This window comes from Emys orbicularis, chromosome 6, assembly GCF_028017835.1.
Source record: "Emys orbicularis isolate rEmyOrb1 chromosome 6, rEmyOrb1.hap1, whole genome shotgun sequence".
Taxonomy (NCBI): Eukaryota; Metazoa; Chordata; order Testudines; family Emydidae; genus Emys; species Emys orbicularis.
Window position 1 is genome coordinate 16,051,073 of NC_088688.1, and position 23,972 is coordinate 16,075,044.

A 23,972-nucleotide genomic window follows, 5' to 3' on the forward strand; every position below is an offset into this window, starting at 1 on the left:
GAGGGAAATTAAACCCCTGAGGTAGCTGAAATTAGAGATTTAGAGTAAAAATTTTAAAAGTGCTTAAGTCCCACTTTCAAATGAGATGTAGGCACTTTAAAAGTCAATGGGACTTGGGCTTCGAAGTGACTTCTGAAAATGGGACGTAGGGGCTTTTGAAAATTTTACCCTTAATCATTATATCTGCAGCACACAAGCACAACCTCTTTTTCTCTTCTCTTAAATTGGCAGAGGGATGACAAAGGGAATCTTTCTATTTTATTTCACTTGCTGTCAATTGTCTACAGGACGTTTGTGCATATGGCTTAGGGTCAGAACTCAATATGTGGGTCAGGTCAAAGAAGTCAGGCCAGCGTTCTGCTGGCAGGCTTTCAGCTGCAGCTCAGAATTGAGAAAGTGCATTCCTTTTTAATGGAACAAGAGACCACTTGCTGGCAGAACAGCAGAATCCTAACACATTTTGTCATATACACCACAATTAATTCTCTTAGCCACACAAATTGAAATTAGAGTTGGCAGAGAGTACAGATTTATTTTCAGCACATGTGGCGGAAGGAGCCTTCAGAGAAGAATATTGAAAAATGGATGCCAATAATAAAGACAGCGCTCTCAGCAATCGAGAAAAAAGAACCCTTATTGAAGAAGGCACATTGGACTGCCCCAGGGAAACACTAGGACTGGAATGGCCCCAGGATTGGAAGAACAGAAAGGTGGCTTAGAGCCATTATCCCACCCCCCCATTTCCCAACGACTTCAGCATCAAATGTATCTTGACCACCTCTAGGGTCGGCGCAACCCATTAGGCGACCTAGGCAGTTGCCTAGGGCGCTAACATTTGGGGGGCGGCGACCACGGCGGCCGGATCTTTGGCCGCCTCGGTTGGGGGCGGCATTTCGGGGGTGGGACCTTCCACCGCCTCTGTTGGGGGCAGCATTTCGGGGATGGGACCTTCCGCCGCCTAGGGCGGCAAAAAAGTTGGCGGCACTCCTGACCACCTCTGATGATCTCCTTCAGTGTCTATATTTTACCAATGGGAGATAGATAGGGTCCTAGTAACAGGGAGCAAAGCTGTTCTGTTCTCTGTAGAATTGTGAGGAGGTGCAGTATTCGAGTCACCTACAATTTTATGAAGATCCAAGTTACAATCCGGCATTAGCAAGGAGATGGACTAGAGGACCTAACAAGTCCTCCCCCTCTCTAAGGGCTATGACGGCCGCAGCGGAACTGCACAGTAAAACAGAACTAAAGACAATTTGCCATAACTAAAAACTGCTCGAGTTGCACAGGATTAGCTGGAATGGATTATCTGTCTTCCCTTCACGTGTGGAGGTTGCTAAACACTCAGAACACTGCTGAGAGTAAAAGGAAAGGAAGCCACGACACGCTGAAAATAGATGGGTGAGACACAGGGTGCCATTGCCTAGAAAAGGGGAATGCGCAAGGGTTGACAAGTTCAAACCAGGGGTATTTACAGGGCAAAGAGCTTCTTTGGAAAGGGTATTGATTCCATGCCAGAACAGCACTGGTACCAACCATTAGCGTAACAGCTGAGACTTCATTTAAAATGGAACGGGGCTGATGATAAACACACACTTACGGAAGACCCACTGTGATCAATTATCATTCAGATTTAGGAAACCTTGGTTCAAGTCAGTTACTTCAGGTTTTTAAGACAAGTGAATTTCATGCTGGTGATAGCTGCCACACTGACATTCCTGGTATTTCGTGCCCTCTCTTTATACGTGGGACAAGTACAGCACGGGAGGGCAGCAGTGCCAATTTCCCCCTTACTGCCAGCGTGTGCCTCAACCTTTACTCCTTCAGGGGTTAGAGGATTTTTTGGCACCATACCAATAGCTGCTGACTCTGTGGGTGCTCCGGGGCTGGAGCACCCACAGAAAAAAAAAATAGTGGGTGCTCAGCACCCACCAGCCACAGCTGTTTGGCGAGGCCCCACCAAAATAGGTGATCCACGGGGCACCGCTGATCAGCTGTTTGGCAGCTGCGGGAGAGGCTTGGGTAAGGGCAGAGAGTAGCGGGGGGGGGGGGGGTTGGGGACAGGGCGGAGTAAGGGAGGGCCTCAGGGGAAGAGGTGCCGTGAGAGCAGGGCTTCAGGGCGGAGCAAGAGTGGAGCACCCCCGTGGAAAAATAAAAGTCAGTGCCTCTGACCCATGCCCACTCAATCATCATTCAATTTCATTTAGTACTTGGATAGCACCCATAGTGTGTTGGAACTTTACAGACATGTAGAAGGACATGGCCCCTACCACAAGGAGCATACGATCAAGGTCAACAACTTACCAGTGTAATGAAGTATCTCTCAGGTGAGACTGCCAAACAAGAATGCTGATTAATAACAGTTTGTGATGGTGGTTTTCTGAGGTGGACTTATCTACACTTAGTCCAGTAGAAATTGGACACATCACTTAATATACTGTCGGGCTGTGGATCCTCATGTGCCATCCACTTTGCAGAAAAAGCTTAGAAAGGTAATGGTAACCTTGTTGATAGTCTGAGCAAAGAGGCTGACTGAATGAGCTGGAGACTGCACGCCCTTCTCATCTCTAATAACGGTCTCTTCTCACCCGTGCTGAAGCACGTTGTCGGGGCACTGTGAGGGAAGCATGCTCTTTTGACACGGATATCCCTAGAAAGTGAAGTCCTCCATCACATAACGGGGGCAATCTGGCACTTTTTAAAATTCACAACAATGAAAATACATCCATTTGATTGTTACAGATGTACAGGTGGGTCCACTGGGGCATCGCGGGGGTATCCGCCACCCAAAATGGGAAAGGCCCGTCATTGCAGCTACGTTATTGTACAACGGTGGCAGCTCTCCAGACGCAGCATAGGCACTATGCGCTGTGCCTACAATATCTGCAATAAATGCAGCCATTATTATATATTTATTCAGTCGCTTTGGAAAGGATAAAAATAGAGCTGCAGTCTAGATGCATCCAACAATTGTATGTATGAATCCCTGCAGCCAGTATGTCAATGATTAGGACAGGGCCCGGCTCAATAATCCCACAAGTAAATCTGCCTCTCCAAAACACAAATCCACTGCCAATGCCTCAGTGTGCCAGGGTAAGAGTTCAGCCTTGATTTCAGGTTATAAACAACGAAGTCCCAAATACCCCAGTCTCAAGTTATGTAAGGGTACGTCTACACAGCAAAATAAGACCCGCAGCAGTGGGTATGTCTACACAGCAATTTAAGCCCAGGTTCAAGCCAAACTCCCCTAACATCCACACTTCAAATGTGCTAACCTAGGGCTCAGACCCATGGGCCCAGGACCCTGCAGGGCCGGAGAGTCTGAGCTCTGTTGGTTCCCTGTATGCCCACGGCCCCAGCAGCCCTCTGGATGTATCCCAGAGTTCCTGGTGGCAGAGGAGCAGCACTGAAGGTAGCCAGTGCAGCAGCCAGAAGCGCCATAACTGTCTGGACAAACGTAATCCCCCTTCCCGCTCCTCTCACGCCGGTAGCTCTGGCTCCAGCTCCTCCTCATTGTTGTGCAGAGCGTGTCCAGAGCAGGGAGCCAAGCTGAAAGGCAGGAGGCGGCTCCTGGACATCGGGATGTTGGGATCATTCCTCCCCTGGCCATGCTAAACTGGGAGCCCTGCCGCTCCCTCGCCCTGCAGGGCAGCCACTTGGTCCTGCTCCGCTCTCCGGCCTTTGCTCCCAAGTCCCAGAGCCCTCCCTGGGACTGCGTGTGCAGGGGCGACTGGGCTGCATGCACTTTCAAGGCAGCAAATGGGAACCAGCCCCCAAACTTCCCCACAGCCTCCCAGGGAGCTCATATCCCTGCTTCCTGGGGCGCAGGAGCACACAAGCCCTGGGGATGCACTTCACCGTTCTGCAGCCGGCAGCAGCCAGGCTGGGGCGTGGGTGCTTTTCCTCTGAAACCTACATTTTATGCCAAACTTCAAGACAAACAGACAAAAATAAATAAAACAACAAGCAAACCATCTTCGTGGAACGTCTCATTTTAAAAATCAAGAATTGCAAAGTTTCATTTTAATTCTTTGACAGCCCTGGAGACTGACGTCCTCATTACCCTCAGAACCAGTGCACATGGGCATTTCCTGCCAACGTGACTCAGCCTGGAGCTGGAGAGCTCAATTCTCAGACTACAGCCTTCCCACACTGCACTTATTCTACTGACAGCTACCAAAGGAGTTCATTATGCAGCTTATGTACTCAGGTGCTTCTGATGGGTCAGAAAATTCTTAACTTAGGGTTAAAATGCAATGTCGATGCTCAAGCCCAGGGGTTCCCGACACAGGACAGCTGACTCGAGTCCCATTAACCGCAGGCTTACATTGCTGTGTAGACGTAGCCAGTGAGTCTCAAAGCCCAGGTCAACTGACTGCGGCTCACACTGCAGGGCTAAAAATAGCACTGTAGACATGCTTGGGTGCTAAACCCAGTGACGGGAGTCTCAGAACCCAGGCTCCAGCCTGAGCCCGAACATCTACACTGATATTTTTAACCCCACAGCACAAACTCAAAGTCGGCTGATCCAGGCTCCGAGACTTGCTGCTGCGGGTTGTTTCTTTCCCCCACTGCACAGATGTACCCTAACACAGCAACTAGACACCTGCGGTTGGCCTGTGCTGGCCAACTTGGGCTCAAGGGCTTGGGCTGAGGGGCTGTTTCATTGCTGTGTAGACTTCTGGGTTCAGGCTGGAGCCTGGGCTCTAGGACCCTGTGAGGTGGGTGTCTAGTTGCTGTGTAGACATACCCTAAGAGACATTTATCCCTGTCTGTTCCACCACACCACCTGCATTTGTCAGAACTCTTAAATGATGTGCCCTCAGTATGAAGCTGGAAGGAGCTAGACCGCAGGGTGTGCTATGGAACTGTTATCAGAAATACGTTTAATGCTAAACCTGACCACTGATAGGGTTATTGTGAATTACCGATATTTCTTAAGCCCCACCAATATCCTTGCCAGTGTATGGTTAGATGCACCCGTTTGTCCAGGCTTTTCACTGAGTTTTAAACTCACGGGTTAGGCATCCCTCTCTCAAAATCATTTAAAGTTATGCTGATGCTGGGGGTTGCAGAATATTTACTTTTAACATCAATAAACAAGACTAAGTTCTTTGGGACAGGGATTATATTTTTAACCACGTCAATTCAAGCCATGTACATTCCACAGTGATGGATGCACTATAAATGCCTTCATTAGTAAGGCGAGAAAAAATAAATAAATTAGTTCAGGGCAAAAGAGATCTTCACGTGCCTAGTCAGCAGGTACTACCATCACCAATAAGTGCTAATAAGAGAATATGAAAAAAGTAGATCTATGTTGATTCAATCTATAGATTCAACAGAAACCTCTCTCCATATATATATGTAATTAATGAAAACGTTAGGGATGCTACAAGAAGAAAAGAGAGGATAATGAAGGTGAAGATGATAGATTATTAATGATGTAGATAAGGCCACACAAACATCATGTCTGCAGTGTTATCTGAACTCTGCTACCTACAACCTTTTTTATACCCGGCTGTTATCAGCACAGTTCTAGCAACACTGAGATAGTTCGAACGGTCTCCATGAAGCCTTCAATCCTTGGCCTCGCTCCTGAGACCGGCAACAAGTGGGCCAGTTGTGGTGGGCTTCCCCCTACCCCCATCTTCATGATAAAGAACTAGACAGAGACCCAAAAGCATATTTCACATACAGTGGGTCACTGAACGGACATTTTAACAGCTTATAGTCACTATCAGCCTGCGACAGATTTTAAACCGGTGACCTACACATAAAAAGTTGCCTGAACTAGTCAATCCCAATTATTTTTTTAAAAAAACCTGACTATATTTAATAATTATATACAAATCTAGTTAAAATAGCTATATTTTCCTATTCCCGGATCTCACTTCTGAGACTGAGACAGGTCCTGTACATAAACAGGATGACAGAAACCCCCATCTACAAGATAGAGGGAGGATCCCAACCCTGAAGCAACCCCACCCTAAGTTGGTGCAATTTGCGAATGCTAGAAACAACTGCACACAGATTGCTCAAAGTAGAATAAAAATCTATGTAACTTCTTTTGGGCCAGCTTTACCTCCATGATTGGACTGGATGCAAGGACCTTCTCTTCAATGTTGGTCTCACTGGCAGAGCCACCAACAGATGCGAAGAAGCGCATGGCATATTTGGCAGAGACTGTCTTTCCGGCACCGGATTCTCCGCTTACGATAATGGACTGGTTCTTCTCATCCCTGTGTGTCAGAGGAGAAAGGCTTTTTATAAACTCATCTCCTTGTAAAGCTCTGGGTTCTCTCTCCCACCTTCAACGGCTCTTGCGTTGTGTTTTTGCATCTTCATATGCATCTTAATTTTGTTTTAAATTTTCCTTATGTGTGTAGATTCTAGGATGAATGAAATATTCACGCTACTGAAAAAAGCATGACCGACACAGTATCAGTACCATACATTTCCCAGTTGGAAACTTTAAAAAGTTAATACTTCTGAGCATCTTAAAACAGAATTCCTTTAATCTTACCACCCACTGCTACAACTACAAAGCACCACTGCCTCTTACTGCAGGGAACTAGCATCCTGGCATTTACCCCCTGGCGCTACAGCACTCCAATGACAATAATCCTGCTGTTTGAGATTCCTCCTATCATCACTCAACAGGATTTTGCTGGATATCAGCCATTGACTACTGTGCTCTTGGTCTCTCCCACCTTTCATTCCTTTCAACAACAGAAACTGATGTTTCATCTAAGCATTCCAACAAACAGAGAACCGGACCCACAACAAGGGTGTCCCTAGCCTCTGTTTGTCAGAGAGTTGAGATGAATGGCAGGAGAGAGATCACTTGATCATCGCCTGTTGGGTTCACTCCCTCTGGGGCACCTGGCATTGGCCACTGTCGGTAGACAGGATACTGGGCTAGATGGACCTTTGGTCTGACCCAGTACGGCCATTCTTATGTAAGTATGTTAATATGCCCTTTAGTTGTGGAACTCCTTGCTGTAGGATACTACTGAGATACAACTTAGTACATTAATAAAAAGAGATTAAACATATGTTGTATACTCCTGCTGATTCAAAACGCTACTATCCGAGCCTCTGCATTATCTGAATCACCCTCCTTATCCCCCAGCATGAGATATGTGCTGCAGAGGGACAAGGAAGGGATTCGGATAATGAACAGGCGTTCGGATAAGAGAGCAGAGATCCCTGGCCAGCACTGCGAAGAGGAGGAGGAGGAGGAGGAGGAGCCTTCAGAGGCAGAGGAGGCCACCCTGTTGCTGAATGGCTGCTGCAGCCGTGCAGGGAGCGCCCGGCAGCCCCACTGTCATTGGAGGAAGTGAGAACACCTGTGACAGCAGAGCTGTAGAGGGCAGACAGGGGGCTGGTGAAACCTGATCCCTGCAGGAACAAGCTGCAGGCAGAAGAGTCCTGGCTGGGGGTCTCAGCCAGGACTGAGTGTCAGCGGCTCCAGAGCAGCAGAAGGAAATTTTAGCACCAGTACAGAAGGTGTATAAATAACAACAGAAAATATAAATGGAAGAGACCTGTTCGAAGATCTAGTCCATTCCACTGCCAGTGCGAGATATAGTGCCCGGGGAAAGGACATATTCGGATATCAAACTGGTAACAGTCACTACTATTTAAACCAAAAGGCAGAGAGAAGACATCACATGACGCTGCAACCCCAGCTTCAGAAGGATTCCTTCAGGCCCTCTGCTTGAAATGATCCTGCCACCCTTACTCTGATCTCAAAAACTAACACGATCATGGAATGAAGTGCTACTCATAGGGTTCCCAGGCATCTGGTTTTTTTACTGTAATGTCGGGTCGAAAAGGAACCCTGGAGGCTCTGGTCAGCACCACTGACTGGGCCGTTAAGCGGCCGTTGGCGGTGCAGCGGGGCTAAGGCAGGCTCCCTGCCTGCCCTGATTCCACACAGCTCCCGGAAGTGGCCAGCATGTCCCTGCGGCCCCTAGGCGCAGGGGCAATCAGGGAGGCTCCGCACGCTGCCCACGCCCACAGGCACCGGCTCTGCAGCTCCCATTGGCCGGGAACCACAGCCAATGGGAGCTGTAGGGGCGGCGCCTGTGGGCACGGCCGTGCACACTGTGCAGAGCCACCTGGCTACCCCTGCAACTAGGAGCCGGACATGCCGGCCGCTTCTGGGAGCTGCGCAGAGCCAGGGCAGGCAGGGAGCCTGCCTTAGCCCCGCTGTACTACCAACTGGGAGCCGACGGAAGTGGGAGCTGACGAAGGTAAGAGTCGCTTTGCTGGAGCCCAAACCCCCACCTGCATCTTCCCCAGGTTGGAACCCCTTCTGGAGCATGCACCCCATCCCTCCTCCTGCACCCCAACCCCCTGTCCCAGCCCTGAGCCCCCTCCCACATCCAAACTCCCTCCTGGAGCCCACACCCAGCCCTGAGCCCCCCCCCCCCACCCAAACTTCTTCCCAGAGCCCACACCCCATGCAACCCCTCCTGCAACCTAATCCCCTGCCCCAGCCCTGAGCCCCCTCCTGCACCCCAAACCCATCATCGCTGGCCCCACCCCAGAGCCCACACCCCCAGCTGGAGCCCGCACTCCCTCCCACACTCCACCACCTGCCCCAGCTTTAATCCCGCTCCTGCGCCCAAACTCCTTCCCAGAGCCCGCACCGCGCGCATCCCCTCCCCTCAGCTCCAGCCTGGAGTTCCCTCCTGCACCCCAAACCCCTCATCCCTGGCCCCACCCCAGAGCTCGCACCCCGAGCCAGTGCACTCACACCCTCCTGCACCCCTGCCCCAGCTTGGAGTCCCCTCCCGCACCCCAACCCCTACCCCATCCCAGTGAAAGTGAGTGAGCGTGGGGGAGTGCGAGCGACAGAGGGAGAGGGGATGGAGGGCGGGGCCTCAGAGAAGGGGCAGGGCCTTGGGGAAGAGGCGGGGCAGGGAGGGTGTTCAGTTTTGTGCCATTAGAGAGTTGGCAACCCTAGCTACTCAGCTTGCATAAGAGTGATGGAATCAGGACCGTCACGTGAAATCTTGGCCCCACTGGGAGTTTTGCCACTGGATGTCACCAACGGGGCCAGGATTTCAGCATCACAAGCCTAGGAACATCCAAGCTTTTTCGGGAAGCCACGGGCACATTACATGCCAAAGGTTTTGTAGAACATTAAATTTACTACATAGTACACAGCAAATACCCTCATCTGACTTTCAGGCTGAATTTCCATTCAATGTAAAATACAAAAACCAACCAAACAACCCACCCTACGTTAATGCAACGTTCAGGTACCTCAGTCAAGCACTCAGCCATCAGGCAATGCCTAAGTAATATTTACATACATGGCTTTAACTTCATCCCCTTTGTGTGTATGCATTTCCCTTTGGGAGAAGAGTCTTACTCCAAATTTACACCAGTGTAACTGGGATCAGGATCTGGGACACAATCCTTTCATCCATGATTACGTAACATTACAGCAATATTACTACACGCTAGTAGGTCTCACCACTTTCCTGGTAAAGTGCATATTCTTTACTTTTTCCAAACTCAGAGAAGCTGGATGGAATTTGATTAAAAAAATCTTTGAACAGAGATCAAGCATAGAAAATTTCAGCACAAAAAGCAACTTTTAGAAAGAGTGAGCCGCTGAAAACAGAGGGGCTCTAATGGAAACTATTTTGCAACTAACTCTAGCAGCTACCACCAGACACCACGAGACTTTAGAGAGAGGAATCCCAAGATACTCTTTATCCAGCTACCTGGGCAGTTTGATCAGATTGCTTGAAGAACATTAGCCAGTGTGGATTCCAGGTCACATCTACATGGTCTCCGTGTATGGGACAGTTAATTAAGTAGAGTGAAGTACAGTGCCTGGAAACTGTGTGATCTCACCCAAGCAGCAAACAGTTCAGAGCGAATCAGTGTTCCAATGCGTTCCCAAGGACGGAACAGGTCACATCTAGATTATGAATTGCTAGTGCATAGCTACCTGCTCTCCGGACTTCTTGCTGAGTCAACACCAAGCCCTTCCTGTAAATATGAATGGCTCACAAGGACAGGGTGAGGTGCTATTAGACAACATATTGATCTCTCACTTCTGGACTCCCTAGTATGATGCACTGTGAAATGAGCTATAGGAAGCACTGACTTGAGAGGAGGCCACCAAGTAACAGCAGTACCACATTAAACACCTAATAAAAGGAACTGGTAACTATTGCTAGCTCCAGGCACAGAGAGGAGGTACCCAATAAATATGACAAGCAGCACTGTTTAGTTGAAGGCCATAATAGTGGCATCCCCGGAGCAAATTGAGGAAGTGATTTAAAGCCGCTAAGGAGGGAAGCACTGCAGTTAAACTGGTGAAAAGATCCGTGAGGGTTGTTATGCTAAGCTTGCTAAAGAACTATTTGCTGGGTTTCCTGTGGAGAGTAATTTGCCACATATAGCATGAAATCAACAGGATCAACACCTATATGTGGAAAGAAAGAAGTGTATTCTCATATGCAAAAGAGAAAGACAGAAAGCAAAAGGCTCTGGAATTTGCCCCAAAGTGCAGATGAACAGATTATCCCTTGCTGGGTGAGGGAGAAGAAATGGAAAAAAAGAGGTCACATACATAATACATCGATCTGCACTGCTTCTCCTGGATTTTTCCCCTCCTAATGGAAAAGTGTCTCCCTCTGCCAATAAATTCACAAGTAAAGACAGACAAGAATGATTCAGACTAAGGCCAGAAGGGGACCATCATGATCTAGCCGGACCTCTGCACATTGCAGGCCACTAAACCTCACCCACCTACTCCTGTAATAGACCCCTAACCTCTGGCTGAGTTACTGAAGTGCTCAAATCATGATTTAAAGACTTCAAGTTACAGAGAATCCACCATTAACTCTAGTTTAAACCTGCAAGTGACCCGTGGCCCCACACTGCAGAGGAAGGCGAAAAAACCCCAGGGTCTCTGCCAATCTGACCCAGGAGAAAATTCCTTCCCAACTCCAAATATGGTGAGTATGTGAACAAGACCCACCAGCCAACTGGGAAAGAATTCTCTGTAGTAATTCAGAGCCTTCCCCATCTAGTGTTCCATCGCCAATCGTTGGAGATATTTACTACTAGCAGTCGCAGATCAGTCCTGATACTGCGTCAGGAAAATCAGACCTCATGAGCTCAGTGGCGTGTATATAGATGACATAAAAATCATGTTCAAGCAGCCTGATCAAGGATAAATAATAATTTAACATAAGAGGATGACTGCAGCTGACAAATCCCCACGCCATTCTAAATATCTTGTTGCACCCACAAGGACTGTCACGTAAGACATGGCTCACCTTTTCTTCCACTGCATATTTTACTGTACTCATTTTGCAAACACATACGTTTGCAAGGACAGGATAAAAGCAGCCCAGTACATTATTTCCGACGGCAAAGCCTACTACTACATCTCATCCTGCTGTCTTAATTCACCGAAATGAAACATAAGATAGTCATTAAACAAGTTACAAATCGCTACTGTTCTTCAAAGAAGCAATGTTACTAGCTGAAAGCGTGCTTTTATTGTGTAGTGTGCAATCAGTTACTGCAGTCTACATTTTTCTGTTTTAAGACTAGCCCTATTCAGAGGCATTTACAACCACTGAGTGAAATCCTGGCAATATCAATTTCCATGGGACCAAGATGTCACCCATTCTTTCTAATTGGTTAAACAAAAGGGATTGTGGCAGAGACTCTGTGAAAGAAAACCATGGAGGTCTCTACAGTGTTGAATCTTTTCGGTGTTACCTTAGGTGCCCCCAAAATGTGTTTATCGGTTGATTCTAGTTGACAAATTAACTGTATGTTATCCTTTTCAATAGGCTTATGTAAAATAAGTTTTAGAAAGTGGTGTAGTCTTATTTTCAGAACCAGTTAAAGGTTCTTAAAATCTAAAGCTGGCTTACTTGTGGTCTCTTACATGTTGCTAGAGGACTATTGTTTCCTATCAACTACCTACTCCTAGAGTGCCCCTCATATAGTATCTATCGCATCACAGAAAAAATTGTTTTGTTTATTTTAGCCATGGAGATGAAACTTAACTGATCTGAGCTTGCTGTCTTTTGTCCCCTAATGAAGCCAATAAAGCATTACTGAATGGAGGAATTATAACTGATTTAAAGTCCCCAATCATGATCTATCACAACTTGAAATGAATGGCATACAGCACTGGGGAGACGAAGCCATGATTTTTCCAATAGTATCCAGCAATAAAGTTTAAATTTCTAGTCCTGACAAAGCCCAGTTGCAAGACACCAGATCTTAGAAGCACATATTTCCAGAGAACACACAGGATCTCCCACCACTACCACCCCCTCAATTTTGACATGGGGTTTAGCAGCTGCTCTCCCAGAGATAGCTGGGCATACAGGTGAATGATTTGAGGATACATTTGAAGGCAGAACACAGGGCTATCTAGCTGATATACAGCATAAGTTTCTCGCTCTTGTTCTCAGGACAGAATATAATTGGCCACTATCTGAAGTACACAGGGTGGGTGGAAAGGATTTTATGTCCTACTGTCCTGTGATCTGCCAGCATTAGAAATGCTTCTGTGGACCAGTAGCAAGACTTTCCATAAATGTTTCCAACCACTCAAACTGGACGGACATCCAAGACACTCTCACAGCTACTTATCTAAATACTTTTATGGTGTCCTTCATCAAGGTACCCATTCACCTCCCCTATAGTGTGAAGTACAATACAGAAAGTTCACCTTCTCCACTGCAATGTGATGAAGAAGTGAGATCCCCATTTAGGCAGCTTATATCGCATTCCTTGCGCACAAGAAATGCCCACTTATGTCAAGGGGAATTGTAGGTGTGTAAGGAAAGCAGAACCAGTCCAAAGCTTTCAAACAGACAGCATGCTAGAGGAGGCCTGGCAGTGGTGGAGCGTTTTTAGAAGTGCTGAGGATTCTGCCTGGGAGAATCGGATTACAGTGTATGAGGAACATAACTCTGGTGTCAGTCCCCATTACATACCATCTCTGTTTCACTACGAAGAGATTAAAAAGATTGGGTCTGTTCAGCTTGGAAAAGAGACCACTAAGGAGGTCTATAAAATCATGAATGGTGTGGAGAAAGTGAATAAGGAAGCATTATTTACCCCTGCCCATAACATGAGAACCAGGGGTCACATTAAGAAGCAGCAGGTTTAAAACAAACATAAGGAAGTACTTTTTCACACAGTGCAGTAAACCTGTGGAACTGGTTGCCATGGAATGTTGTGAAGACCAAAAGTATAACTGGGTTCAAAAAAGACTTAGATAAGTTCATCAATGGCTATTAGCCAGGATGGTCACAGACGCAACTTCACGCTCTGGGTGTCCCGAAGCCTCTGACTATTAGCAGCTGGGAGTGAACAACAGGGGTTGGATCACTGAACAATTGCCTTGTTCTGTTCATTCCCTCTAAAGCATCTGGCACTGGCCACTGTCAAAAGACAGGATTCTGGGCTTGGTGGACCCAGTATCCTGGGCTTGGTGGACCCATTCTTGTGGTTTTATTTATACTATTTTGAGTGAAATCACGTGACTGTTTTTCTGTGGAGCACTGCAGTGTGCTATAAGTGTCCTCTCTGCTCTGGGATCAGATTTCCTAACTTTCGCCTTTACAAGTAATGCAAAGGCCATCTCTAATATGATACTAGCCCATACGTTTTATTATGCTAAGTGGTTAGTTATTAATGGGTGTACCTTCTGTTCTGGGCACAAACCTCATCAAGGACAGGAGACAGTCAAGTACTTCACAACCAGAAGCAGGTGGGAGGGAGAACCCAACAGATTTCCTTTCCCTACGAGAAAAGCGCCTGCTACTACGGACTTAAGTTCATGAGGATTATAGCAATAGTTGGGGCATCTATTGAACCGTGGAAAATAAAACAATCATTGGTCAATAAAGTGTGCTAGCTAAATTCTTTAGCTGCTCTTTGGCAGCATGTAGGCTACGCTGTCTAGCTCACAGACTGCTTCCCCACTGCCATGCAGCTTGCGTAGTTATCTGTACCAATGCAAAGTGGAGATGAAATGCCACCATTCAGATCTGGCTGCATTCTACACTTGCTTTGTACAGGTGTCAATGACTTCACAAGGCAGCAGAGAATCACGTTCAATCACTTTAAACCCTTCTCTTTTCCTTGTTCTTGCTTCTAATCCAGCAGTGGCCTCTTCTGTCCTGCCACTGATGGGGCAAGAGCCTTCTCCTCTTGCCATGTGCCAACGTCTCTGTATTTCTCTGCCTCAGGGACTCTTCATCCCCTCTCAAATCACAGCTGGATGCTTCTTCTCTCTTACCTATTCCTCTTAATCTTTCCTTGTTATTTTTACAATGCTTCCATCATATTATAAGGCATTCAGGGTACAGTTTGCAGGAAAGATGGTACACAAAAGCTGTATTATCTCCCACAAAGATTTGATTTTCTGATACAGATACAATTCCCCCCCCCCCCAAAATTAAAAAGGTGCCTTATGCAGAGTGAAGCTTTGACCAAAAGTCTAAAGCCAGAGAAAAGGAAATTACCACCAGCAGAGTCTTTGAGAGCCAATTAAGCACGACTTGTAAAATCCAAGTTATAAGGCTACGACCACCAGCAAGACGTATCAGAATCTCAGGGCAGGGACTATTTCTGTATTTGTATCCTGTGCAATCCTGAGCACATCCTTGCCACTTAAATATTTTTTAGCGGGCCACATCTGTCACTACTCTCCTTTCCCTGCAATGTTCCAGGCTGAACTGAGCATTTTTCTACTGTATATAGTTGGGCCACTGCTGCTGCTACCTTCTGAGAATTGTGTAATTGCAAAATAGCAGGTTAATGACAGTACATTTAAAAAGACAAAGAAATAAACAACTAAATGTGTGTATGTATATATGTATTTTATAGCAATAAAAATATTTTGAGGATAAAAAGTTCACACACACACACACACACACACATTACTGTACTACGCTGACACTTTAAATCAGATGTTAGAGATGGAAGTATTTTTTCTAACGTTTTGTCTAGTCTAGTTTTAAATGTCCCACCTAATGGGGGATTCCATCAATAATTCTTTCAGGAGTCTGTTCCACAAGCTCCGGATCCAGGCCATATCAATGGGATTCAGATTAGATTATGAATTGGCCATTTCTGTAATATTTTGAGTGCTGTTTGCTATTTCTCCTGTCTTTTCTGTTTAAACGTACTGTTGTTCACCCACACATACTGATCCCAGTGGATTACAGTGTGATAAAAGACAGAGCAAACACCATTTGCTGCTAATACAATCAGCTTGTCAGGTCACATTTTTCTGAAGTTTCACAAAGATTTGCCTTAACTACTGACCCATTCCTGTTCAGAATGAGTCAGCTAGGTTCTCCAGGCCTGTTGACGTTTTCTGCCCTTTTTTAATTTGAAATACTAGCTACTGTACTAAAAACAATTGTGAGATCACCTGGATCAAATGGTTCTTATCTTTCTAGTTAAACTCTGATTACAAAAGAACGATCAAAGTGACAGTTTCTACAAAAGATAATGCCTTCTCTCTAAAATTCAGTCAATATTTTCCAATGAACTGATTTTTGTTTTCCTCTGTGGCAGCAATCACTTGTCTCACACATCAGACAGTACAGACAGTACATCCCCCTTCCCCAAAGACTGATTCTTGATTAAAGATGCTACTTTAAAATGCAGACAATTCTTTGCACCTAAACCAGGAAAAGAATACCCATGCCACAGGGTATAAGGGAATCAACAGCTGGGGTCCAGAGGAAATTAATCTAGGGATCACTGTGGACAGTTTGATGGGGAAAATACCTGCTCAAGGATTAGAAGAGGGAGAGGGGGAGGGACGGGGGGAAAAGCAAACAATGTGTGGTTGTATTCAGACCATAATAGGCAAAGATTCTGAAAATATATATGCCTGACTTGAAGCTGGGGTTATAATTCCTAGCTTGAGGAGACATACATGCCTAGCTCTGATCAAGCGAATGTGCTCAAAATAGAGCATAGCCAGGGTGGCAAGTCACTCTGAGTATACACCTAATCTCTCAGACTGGTACATGCTTGGGGTGGCTAGCCCCTCCCACCACCACAGCCACACTCTATTGGGTGCCTGAGCTAGCACAGACATGTCTCCTCAAACTGGGAATTATACCTCCAGCTCCAAGTGCAGACGTGCCCACAGTGACTTGCCCAAAGCTAGAGATGAAGTTTGTGCCAGAGTAGGGAATTGAACCCATGTCCTAGGTTAGTGCCCTAACCACTGGACCATCAACCTAGGGCAGGCACTGGCAGAGCAAGCTTTCCCCGCTGCACCCCCCCATTGATACCTCTCAATATTCTTCTTCTGCAGAAAAGGACCTGGGATTACAGTGGATGAGAAGCTGGATATGAGTCAGCAGTGTGCCCTTGTTGCCAAGAAGGGCAATGGCATATTGGGCTGCATTAGTAGAAGCATTGCCAGCAGATTGAGGGAAGTGATTATTCCCTTCTATTCGGCACTGGTGAGGCCACACCTGGAGTATTGCGTCCAGTTTTGGACCCTCCCCCCCTCCACTACATAAGGGATGTGGACAAATTGGAGAGAGTTCAGTGGAGGGCAACAAAAATGATTAGGGGCTGGGGCACATGACTTACAAGGAGAGGCTTAGGGAACTGGGCTTATTTAGTCTGCAGAAGAGAAGAGTGAAGGGGGATTTGATAGCAGCCTTCAACTATCTGAAGGGTGGTTCCAAAGAGGATGGAGCTCGGCTGTTCTCAGTGGTGGCAGATGACAGAACAAGGAGCAATGATCTCAAGCTGCAGTGGGGGAGGTCTAGGTTGGATATTAGGAAAAACTATTTCACTAGGAGGGTGGTGAGGCACTGGAATGGGTTACCTGGGGGGGGGGGGGGGAATTTCCATCCTTAGAGGTTTTTAAGGCCCGGCTTGACAAAGCCCTGGCTGGGATGATTTAGTTGGGGTTGGTCCTGCTTTGAGCAGGGCGTTGGACTAGATGACCTCCTGAGGTCGCTTCCAACCCTAATCTTCTATGATTTATGATTCTATTTCAGATGGATTGCCTCTACTGGGGAGAGGCAAGCTCAATCTTTCTATCTGCTTAAACTACTAGTCAGAAGAGCTGGGTTCAAGCCACACACCCCAAATACGGGGGTTTAGGATCTCAAGTTTTGGCTCAGCTCATTATAAACACAGGGATCATTTGAAAAATGGTCAAACCAAACCAACCCCTCAGATATGATCTCTACTAGCAAGGTTGCTAGCTGTGATGGTCTTTTAATTTTTGTTTCCAGTAGGAACTCGACCAGGTAATGACCTCCTCACAGGTAGATAACCAAACAGCCATTGGATAGTAATGGTTTTTTACTTGCTACTGACTGGGGTGGAACTAGAATCACTGACCTAGAGGTGAAAAGTTCCCTACCCCAATGCCAGTTCTTTTACATGTTAGTGTTTAATTCATCACTACAGTGCACGGAAAGGTTAATGACAAAGGTTAACGGAACTTCTTTGTATTCCTCTTCTATCAGTATGATTATTTCAGTAAAGCATGGGGCAATAGCCATTAGTTCTGCAGCCTTTAATGCAGAGGTTTTTTTAATCTATGTTTAAGCTGTAAACATGGTACATTTGCAAATTATGCAGAGCTGTAAACATGGTACATTATGCAAAGAGGACTGTAAATCCAAATCCACTTTATCCTGTTTAATAAATGCCCTCAGAGTTTTAACTTCTTTTTATAAAGTGCTTAAGTGGGGCACAATACAGATAACAAATTCTGAACTCCCAACTTCCTACCAGCCCCGTTTCTGCATCACATAAACAATGACATCCTCTCCAGGGTTAAAAATTTATTCGGTCTCCCACGCTGCTCTCTCTTCCTTGGATAAACATTGACATCTGATGACCTGTGTATGATTGAGAAATGGATCAGAACAATTGTCTGAGGGATACAGAAGAGCTCAAGTGGAAGGTAAACCTCTTGCAGCCCCAGGCTCACAGAACTTAGGAGAAGTCACAAGAATAAAAAAAAATCTGTGCGTTTGCCTAAATGTTCTAAAAGTTATGAAACACCTAGAAGTCTGCAAAGTTATGTTTCTTCTTCTGAAAGGTTGGCCAAAAGCCAGAAATTCTGGGATCTGTATTGACATCTCGAATGGGCGATTCTCAGCGATAAGGCACAACAGCCACAACTTGAACCCATAGAATTTAATGTTGTTACTTTTCTTTCAACTAAGTGGAAATTGAATCCTTTATTTTTCCCAAAAGTTTTATAATTAAACAGTCACATTTATAGCTCTTCGCACACACCCCGCCCACTGGCACACACCCTGCTGAACAACACGGAATACAAATACGTACTCTGAGAAAATACCATGGTATTTTTGAAATCCATCCATCCAGAGCAAATAGGACCTTGGTTTCAAAGGAAAACTATCAACTTCCAAATCAAAGCCAGAATTCTTTTTGTTTGTTTGTTATTGGTTGTGGGGTATTTTGTTTGGTTGTCTTTGTCGAAGTTGCTAATAATTGTGGGTGCCTCAACTTTTAGGTGCCAAAGCTTAACGGGGCTCAGTTTTCAGAAAATTCAGAGCACCCACCCACTATTCCTTTAAAGTACTTGGCCCATATATGGTAAATAAAGTCTATCTTCATTACACTAATGGCTATTTTGTTTATTAAAAGTGAGAATTCTAAAAATCCATTTTATTTTTCAGTGTTTTATGCCATTTGTTTATTTTTCTGCATTTTCAAGGACAATGAGAATTGGTGAAGTCACTTCTCATTTCTGCAAATTTACACTCAAACACTTCAATAGCATATGTATTTCTTCAACACATGGCTTCATTGGGTTGCCTTGTTTAAAAAAAAAACCTCATAAAAACACATCTATTGGCCTTCAGTCTTGTAGAAGCATTTGCTGGAAGCTTCAGCACTTCTGAAAAGTCAGGCCGCTTCTTCTTAGAAAATATCTAAATTTTTTGCTAAGATTTGATCTGGTAGTGTCTGTTTAAGGTGTCCTCTCAGAGACAGACAGACAGAGACAGACAGACACAATCTCAATGTATCTACCTCAGAAGGGTGAACAGCTGAGTCTGCCTTGGAAAGAGGAGTGTAGAGACTTGAAGACGGACAATTAAATCCACTAAGCCATTCCCCTCCAGTTCTAAGCTGATGTTGGGGGGCGGGGGGAGGGAGGAAGTCTTTTTAGCTAATACTAATGCACAATTGCTATAACATATTTCAGTGTAATTTCCCTTCTCTCACACACACAAAAGCCTACACACCAAAGTAACACAAATAAAATTTCCTATAACTATGCAAGCCCTCATTTCTCCAATGCAGAGTCAAAATTAGCAAGAATTCCATTTCTGAAGTAGTGTAAACAAATTGGGAACACAACTTCCCTGATTATTACCATGAGTCATACTTCAGTTCATTCTTGTTGCTGAAGATACACCACATATACTGTAGTCTAAAATCCATTCTTCCCCACCTGGACAGTGTACTTTGGTGACCAGAAGGAGGTAGATCTGGTTTAGTAGTTATAGCACTTGACTGGGAAATAGGACTACTGGTTTCTATTTACTGTTCTGACAGCGCTATGGGCAAGTCAATCTCTATGCCTCCGTTTCCCCATCTGTATTATGGAGAAAAGAATATTTACGGGTACACATGTCAGGTGGGTGGGAAGGCTTAGTGTTTGTACCATCACCCAAATCAAAGCACTCTGATATCCTCATATGAAAAGTAGAGCGTACTATAATTATTTAGACAACAGGCCAAAGGAAGAATGAAAGTAACAGATTTTCTCCATTCATTTTTAAAACCACCTGTCCAGTGATCTGAATTTCTATAGACATAATGGCATAAAAATGCTAAAAGATTCCAGTATCCAAATGTTGTAGTGAAGAAAGTACAGCAGAACCTCAGAGCTACGAACACATCGGGAATTACTGTTCGTAACTCTGAAACTGAACAAAAGGTTAGGGTTGTTTTTTCAAAAGTTTAATACTGAACATTGACTTAATACAGCTTTGAAACTTTAGTATGCAGAAGAAAAATGCTGCTTTCCCCTTTTTTTTAGTAGTGTACGTTTAATACAGTGCTATACGGCATTTGCTTTTGGGGGGGAGGGGTCTCTGCTTCTGCCTGGGTATGTGGTTGACTGGTTCATAAATCTGATGTTTGTAACTCTGAGGTTCTACGGTAAAATCCAGGGTTTAAGGAAGTCTAACAAGTGAGAAAAGGATCCCTCACTCTCAGCTGCAGGTTCTAAATGGATAGCTGCTGATTACTCTACTCTGCATTAAAGAAATATGTTCCCCATTAGTTTAACAATCTTTAATCTGCTGCAATACAGAGAAAATACAGCTCATCAATTCTAATGCACCTCCAGGGTTTCTCTAAAAAGGACACTGAGTCCAAGCTATAAACCTACATAATTTCCTCTGATGGCAACTCCATTACGCATTGGATATGCCTTCTGAGGAAACCCTAGTATTGAGAAAACTAGAGAGAGTTTTGATGCTTCCTGAATATTTCTTTTACATACAACGTTAAAAGTGTCAAGTTCTAACTAAAGCTTTCCTCCATTTTCACTCTGGGACCAGTCCTGGCAGTAGAGTGTAAAAACTCTGGCCTCAAGGACCTCCCCCTGCTGCGATAAACTGACTCAATGGCAGCTCAGCTCTAAAACCAGCCTTTTGATTTTAATCAGAGAACAAGGAAAGCATTGATGACAATTTTCAGCTCCGGAACATTTTCTTTAATAAAATATATGAAGCCAGAACTTTCTGGCCTCTGTAATCTAATACAAACTAGCCGTGCTCCCCCAAGATCTCCACAGCTGGCAGGGATGGAGACAATCACTCTAAACAAGTTAAATGTTTAAAGCCATGTTGTCCAACCAGGGAGCCTTCACCCCCACCCTTCTAAGCCACATCTGTAGACCTAGTATTCCCTGACCGCAAGAACCAGGAGAGTCTAGAACCTCGAGGGGAAGGGAGAGGTAAATTCAAGCCCATAATTCTTTCCCTTCCCACCACCAGCAGTAGAGAAAGGCTGGCATAGTGGGGGAATGCACACGTCTCCCTTTTCCAGCCCCTACTCTGGCACAGGACTCGAAGTGTACGTCTACACTTCGAGCTTTTGGAAGTTTTGGAGTTTTTGGAAAGTGTAGGGGACAATTTCCTGGTGCAAGGCTGGAGGAACCAACTAGGGCAGAGCTCTTCTTGACCTGCTGCTCACAAACCGAGAAGAATTACTAGGGGAAGCAAAAGTGGATGGGAACCTGGGAAGCAGTGACCATGAGATGGTCAAGTTCAGGATCCTGACACAAGGAAGAAAGGAGAACAGCAGAATACGGACCCCGGACTTCAGAAAAGCAGACTTTGACTCCCTCGGGGAACTGATGGGCAGGATCCCCTGGCAGGATAACATGAGGGGGAAAGGAGTCCAGGAGAGCTGGCTGTATTTTAAAGAATCCTTATTGAGGTTGCAGGAACAAACCATCCCGATGTGTAGAAAGAACAGTAAATATGGCAGGCGACCAGTTTGGCTAACAATGAAATCCTTGCTTATCTTAAACGCAAAAAAGAAGCTTACAAGAAGTGGAAGCTTGGACAAATGACCAGGGAGGAGTATAAAAATATTGCTCAGGCATGCAGGGGTGAAATCAGGGAGGCCAAATCACACTTGGAGTTGCAGCTAGCAAGGGATGTTAAGAGTAACAAGAAGGGTTTCTACAGGTATGTGAGCAACAAGAAGGTGGTCAGGGAAAGTGTGGGCCCCTTACTGAATGCGGGAGGCAACCTAGTGACAGGATGTGGAAAAAGCTAATGTACTCAATGCTTTTTTTGCCTCTGTCTTCACGAACAAGGTCAGCTCCCAGACTACTGCACTGGGCAGCACAGTATGGGGAGGAGGTGACCAGCCCTCTGTGAAGAAAGAAGTGGTTCAGGACTATTTAGAAAAACTGGATGAGCACAAGACCATGGGGCCGGATGCACTGCATCCGAGGGTGCTAAAGGAGTTGGCGGATGTGATTGCAGCACCATTGGCCATTATCTTTGAAAACTCATGGCGATCGGGGGAGGTCCCGGATGACTGGAAAAAGGCTAATGTAGTGCCCATCTTTAAAAAAGGGAAGGAGGAGGATCTAGAGAACTACAGGCCAGTCAGCCTCACCTCAGTCCCTGGAAAAATCATGGAGCAGGTCCTTAAGGAATCAATTTTGAAGCACTTCGAGGAGAGGAAAGTGATCAGTAACAGTCAGCATGGCTTCACCAAGGGCAAGTCATGCCTGACTCACTTAATTGCCTTCTATGATGAGATAACTGGCTCTGTGGATGAGGGGAAAGCAGTGGATGTGTTATTCCTTGATTTTAGCAAAGCTTTTGATATGGTCTCCCACAGTATTCTTGCCACCAAGTTAAAGAAGTATGGGCTGGATGAATGGACTAGAACGTGGATAGAAAGCTGGCTAGATCATCGGGCTCAACGGGTAGTGATAAATGGTTCCATGTCTAGTTGGCAGCCAGTATCAAGAGGAGTGCCCCAAGGGTCGGTTTTGTTCAATATCTTCATTAATGATCTGGAGGATGGCGTGGATTGCACCCTCAGCAAGTTTGCAGATGACACTAAACTGGGAGGAGTGGTTGATACACTGGAGTGTAGGGATAGGATAGAGGGACCTATACAAATTAGAGGATTGGGCCAAAAGAAACCTGATGAGGTTCAACAAGGACAAGCGCAGAGTCCTGCACTTAGGACGGAAGAATCCCATGCACTGCTATAAACTAGGGACCGAGTGGCTAGGCAGCAGTTCTGCAGAAAAGGACAGAGGGGTTACAGTGGACGAGAAGCTAGATATGAGTCAACAGTGTGCCCTTGTTGCCAAGAAGGCTAACAGCATTTTGGGCTGTATAAGTAGGAGCATTGCCAGCAGATCGAGGGACGTGATCATTCCCCTCTATTCGGCATTGGTGAGGCCTCATCTGGAGTACTGTGTCCAGTTTGGGGCCCCACACTACAAGAAGGATGTGGAAAAATTGGAAAGAGTCCAGCAGAGGGCAACAAAAATGATTAGGGGGCTGGAGTACATGATTTATGAGGAGAGGCTGAGGGAACTGGGATTATTTTGTCTGCAGAAGAGAAGAATGAGGCGGGACTTGACAGCTGTTTTCAACTACCTGAAAGGGGGTTCCAAAGAGGATGGATCTAGACCAGTGGTTCTTAACCTTTACTGCAGCCTGCACCCCTTTGGTTCTCAAAATATGTTCTCACACCCCTTATCAAAAATCGTTGAAGTAGGTCAGTTCTTTAAACCTAGATATATTTTTGTTTGTATATTACAGTAATCGTTAAAAAAATGTATAATGTTAATAAATACATAGGTTTGATGAAACAAAGTAGTTGTACTTACGTGCCTGAGCTTAATTTGTGTTTTCGATGATTTACCTTCTAAAAAAATCTGGCATGTCTTGCACCCCCAGAAAGGGCTTCTCGCACCTCCAGGGGGTGCACGCACCCCAGGTTAAGAACCATTGATCTAGACTGTTCTCAGTGGTAGCAGATGATAGAACAAGGAATAATGGTCTCAAGTTGCAGTGTAGGAGGTTTAGGTTGGATATTAGGAAACACTTTTTCACTATGAGGGTGGTGAAGCACTGGAATGGGTTACCTAGGGAAGTGGTGGAATCTCCTTCCTTAGAGGTTTTTAAGGCCCGGCTTGACAAAGCCCTGGCTGGGATGATTTAGTTGGGGATTGGTCCTGCTTTGAGCAGGGGGTTGGACTAAATGACCTCCTAAGGTCCCTTCCAACCCTGATATTCTATGACTCTATGATACACTGCAATGTAAGATCAGGGTTAGTGGGACTTGAGACAGCCGACCTCTGTAAGGGAACCGTGAGCTTGAGCATCTATATTGTATTTTATCCTTATGTTAAGGCTTTTCTTACCAGTGCTCGAACC

The 23,972-nt window shown here is 45.6% G+C and overlaps 1 protein-coding gene across 1 annotated transcript in view; it reads right to left on the reverse strand.

The window, feature by feature from the left end:
- The window catches only part of MYO5B (myosin VB), a 256,177-nt gene that overhangs the window by 190,048 nt on the left and 42,157 nt on the right, over positions 1 to 23,972 (reverse strand). The window contains exon 4 of the mRNA XM_065406951.1: positions 6,083 to 6,239. Coding sequence (XP_065263023.1) covers positions 6,083 to 6,239 — 157 coding nt within the window. The remainder of the gene's footprint in view (positions 1 to 6,082; positions 6,240 to 23,972) is intronic.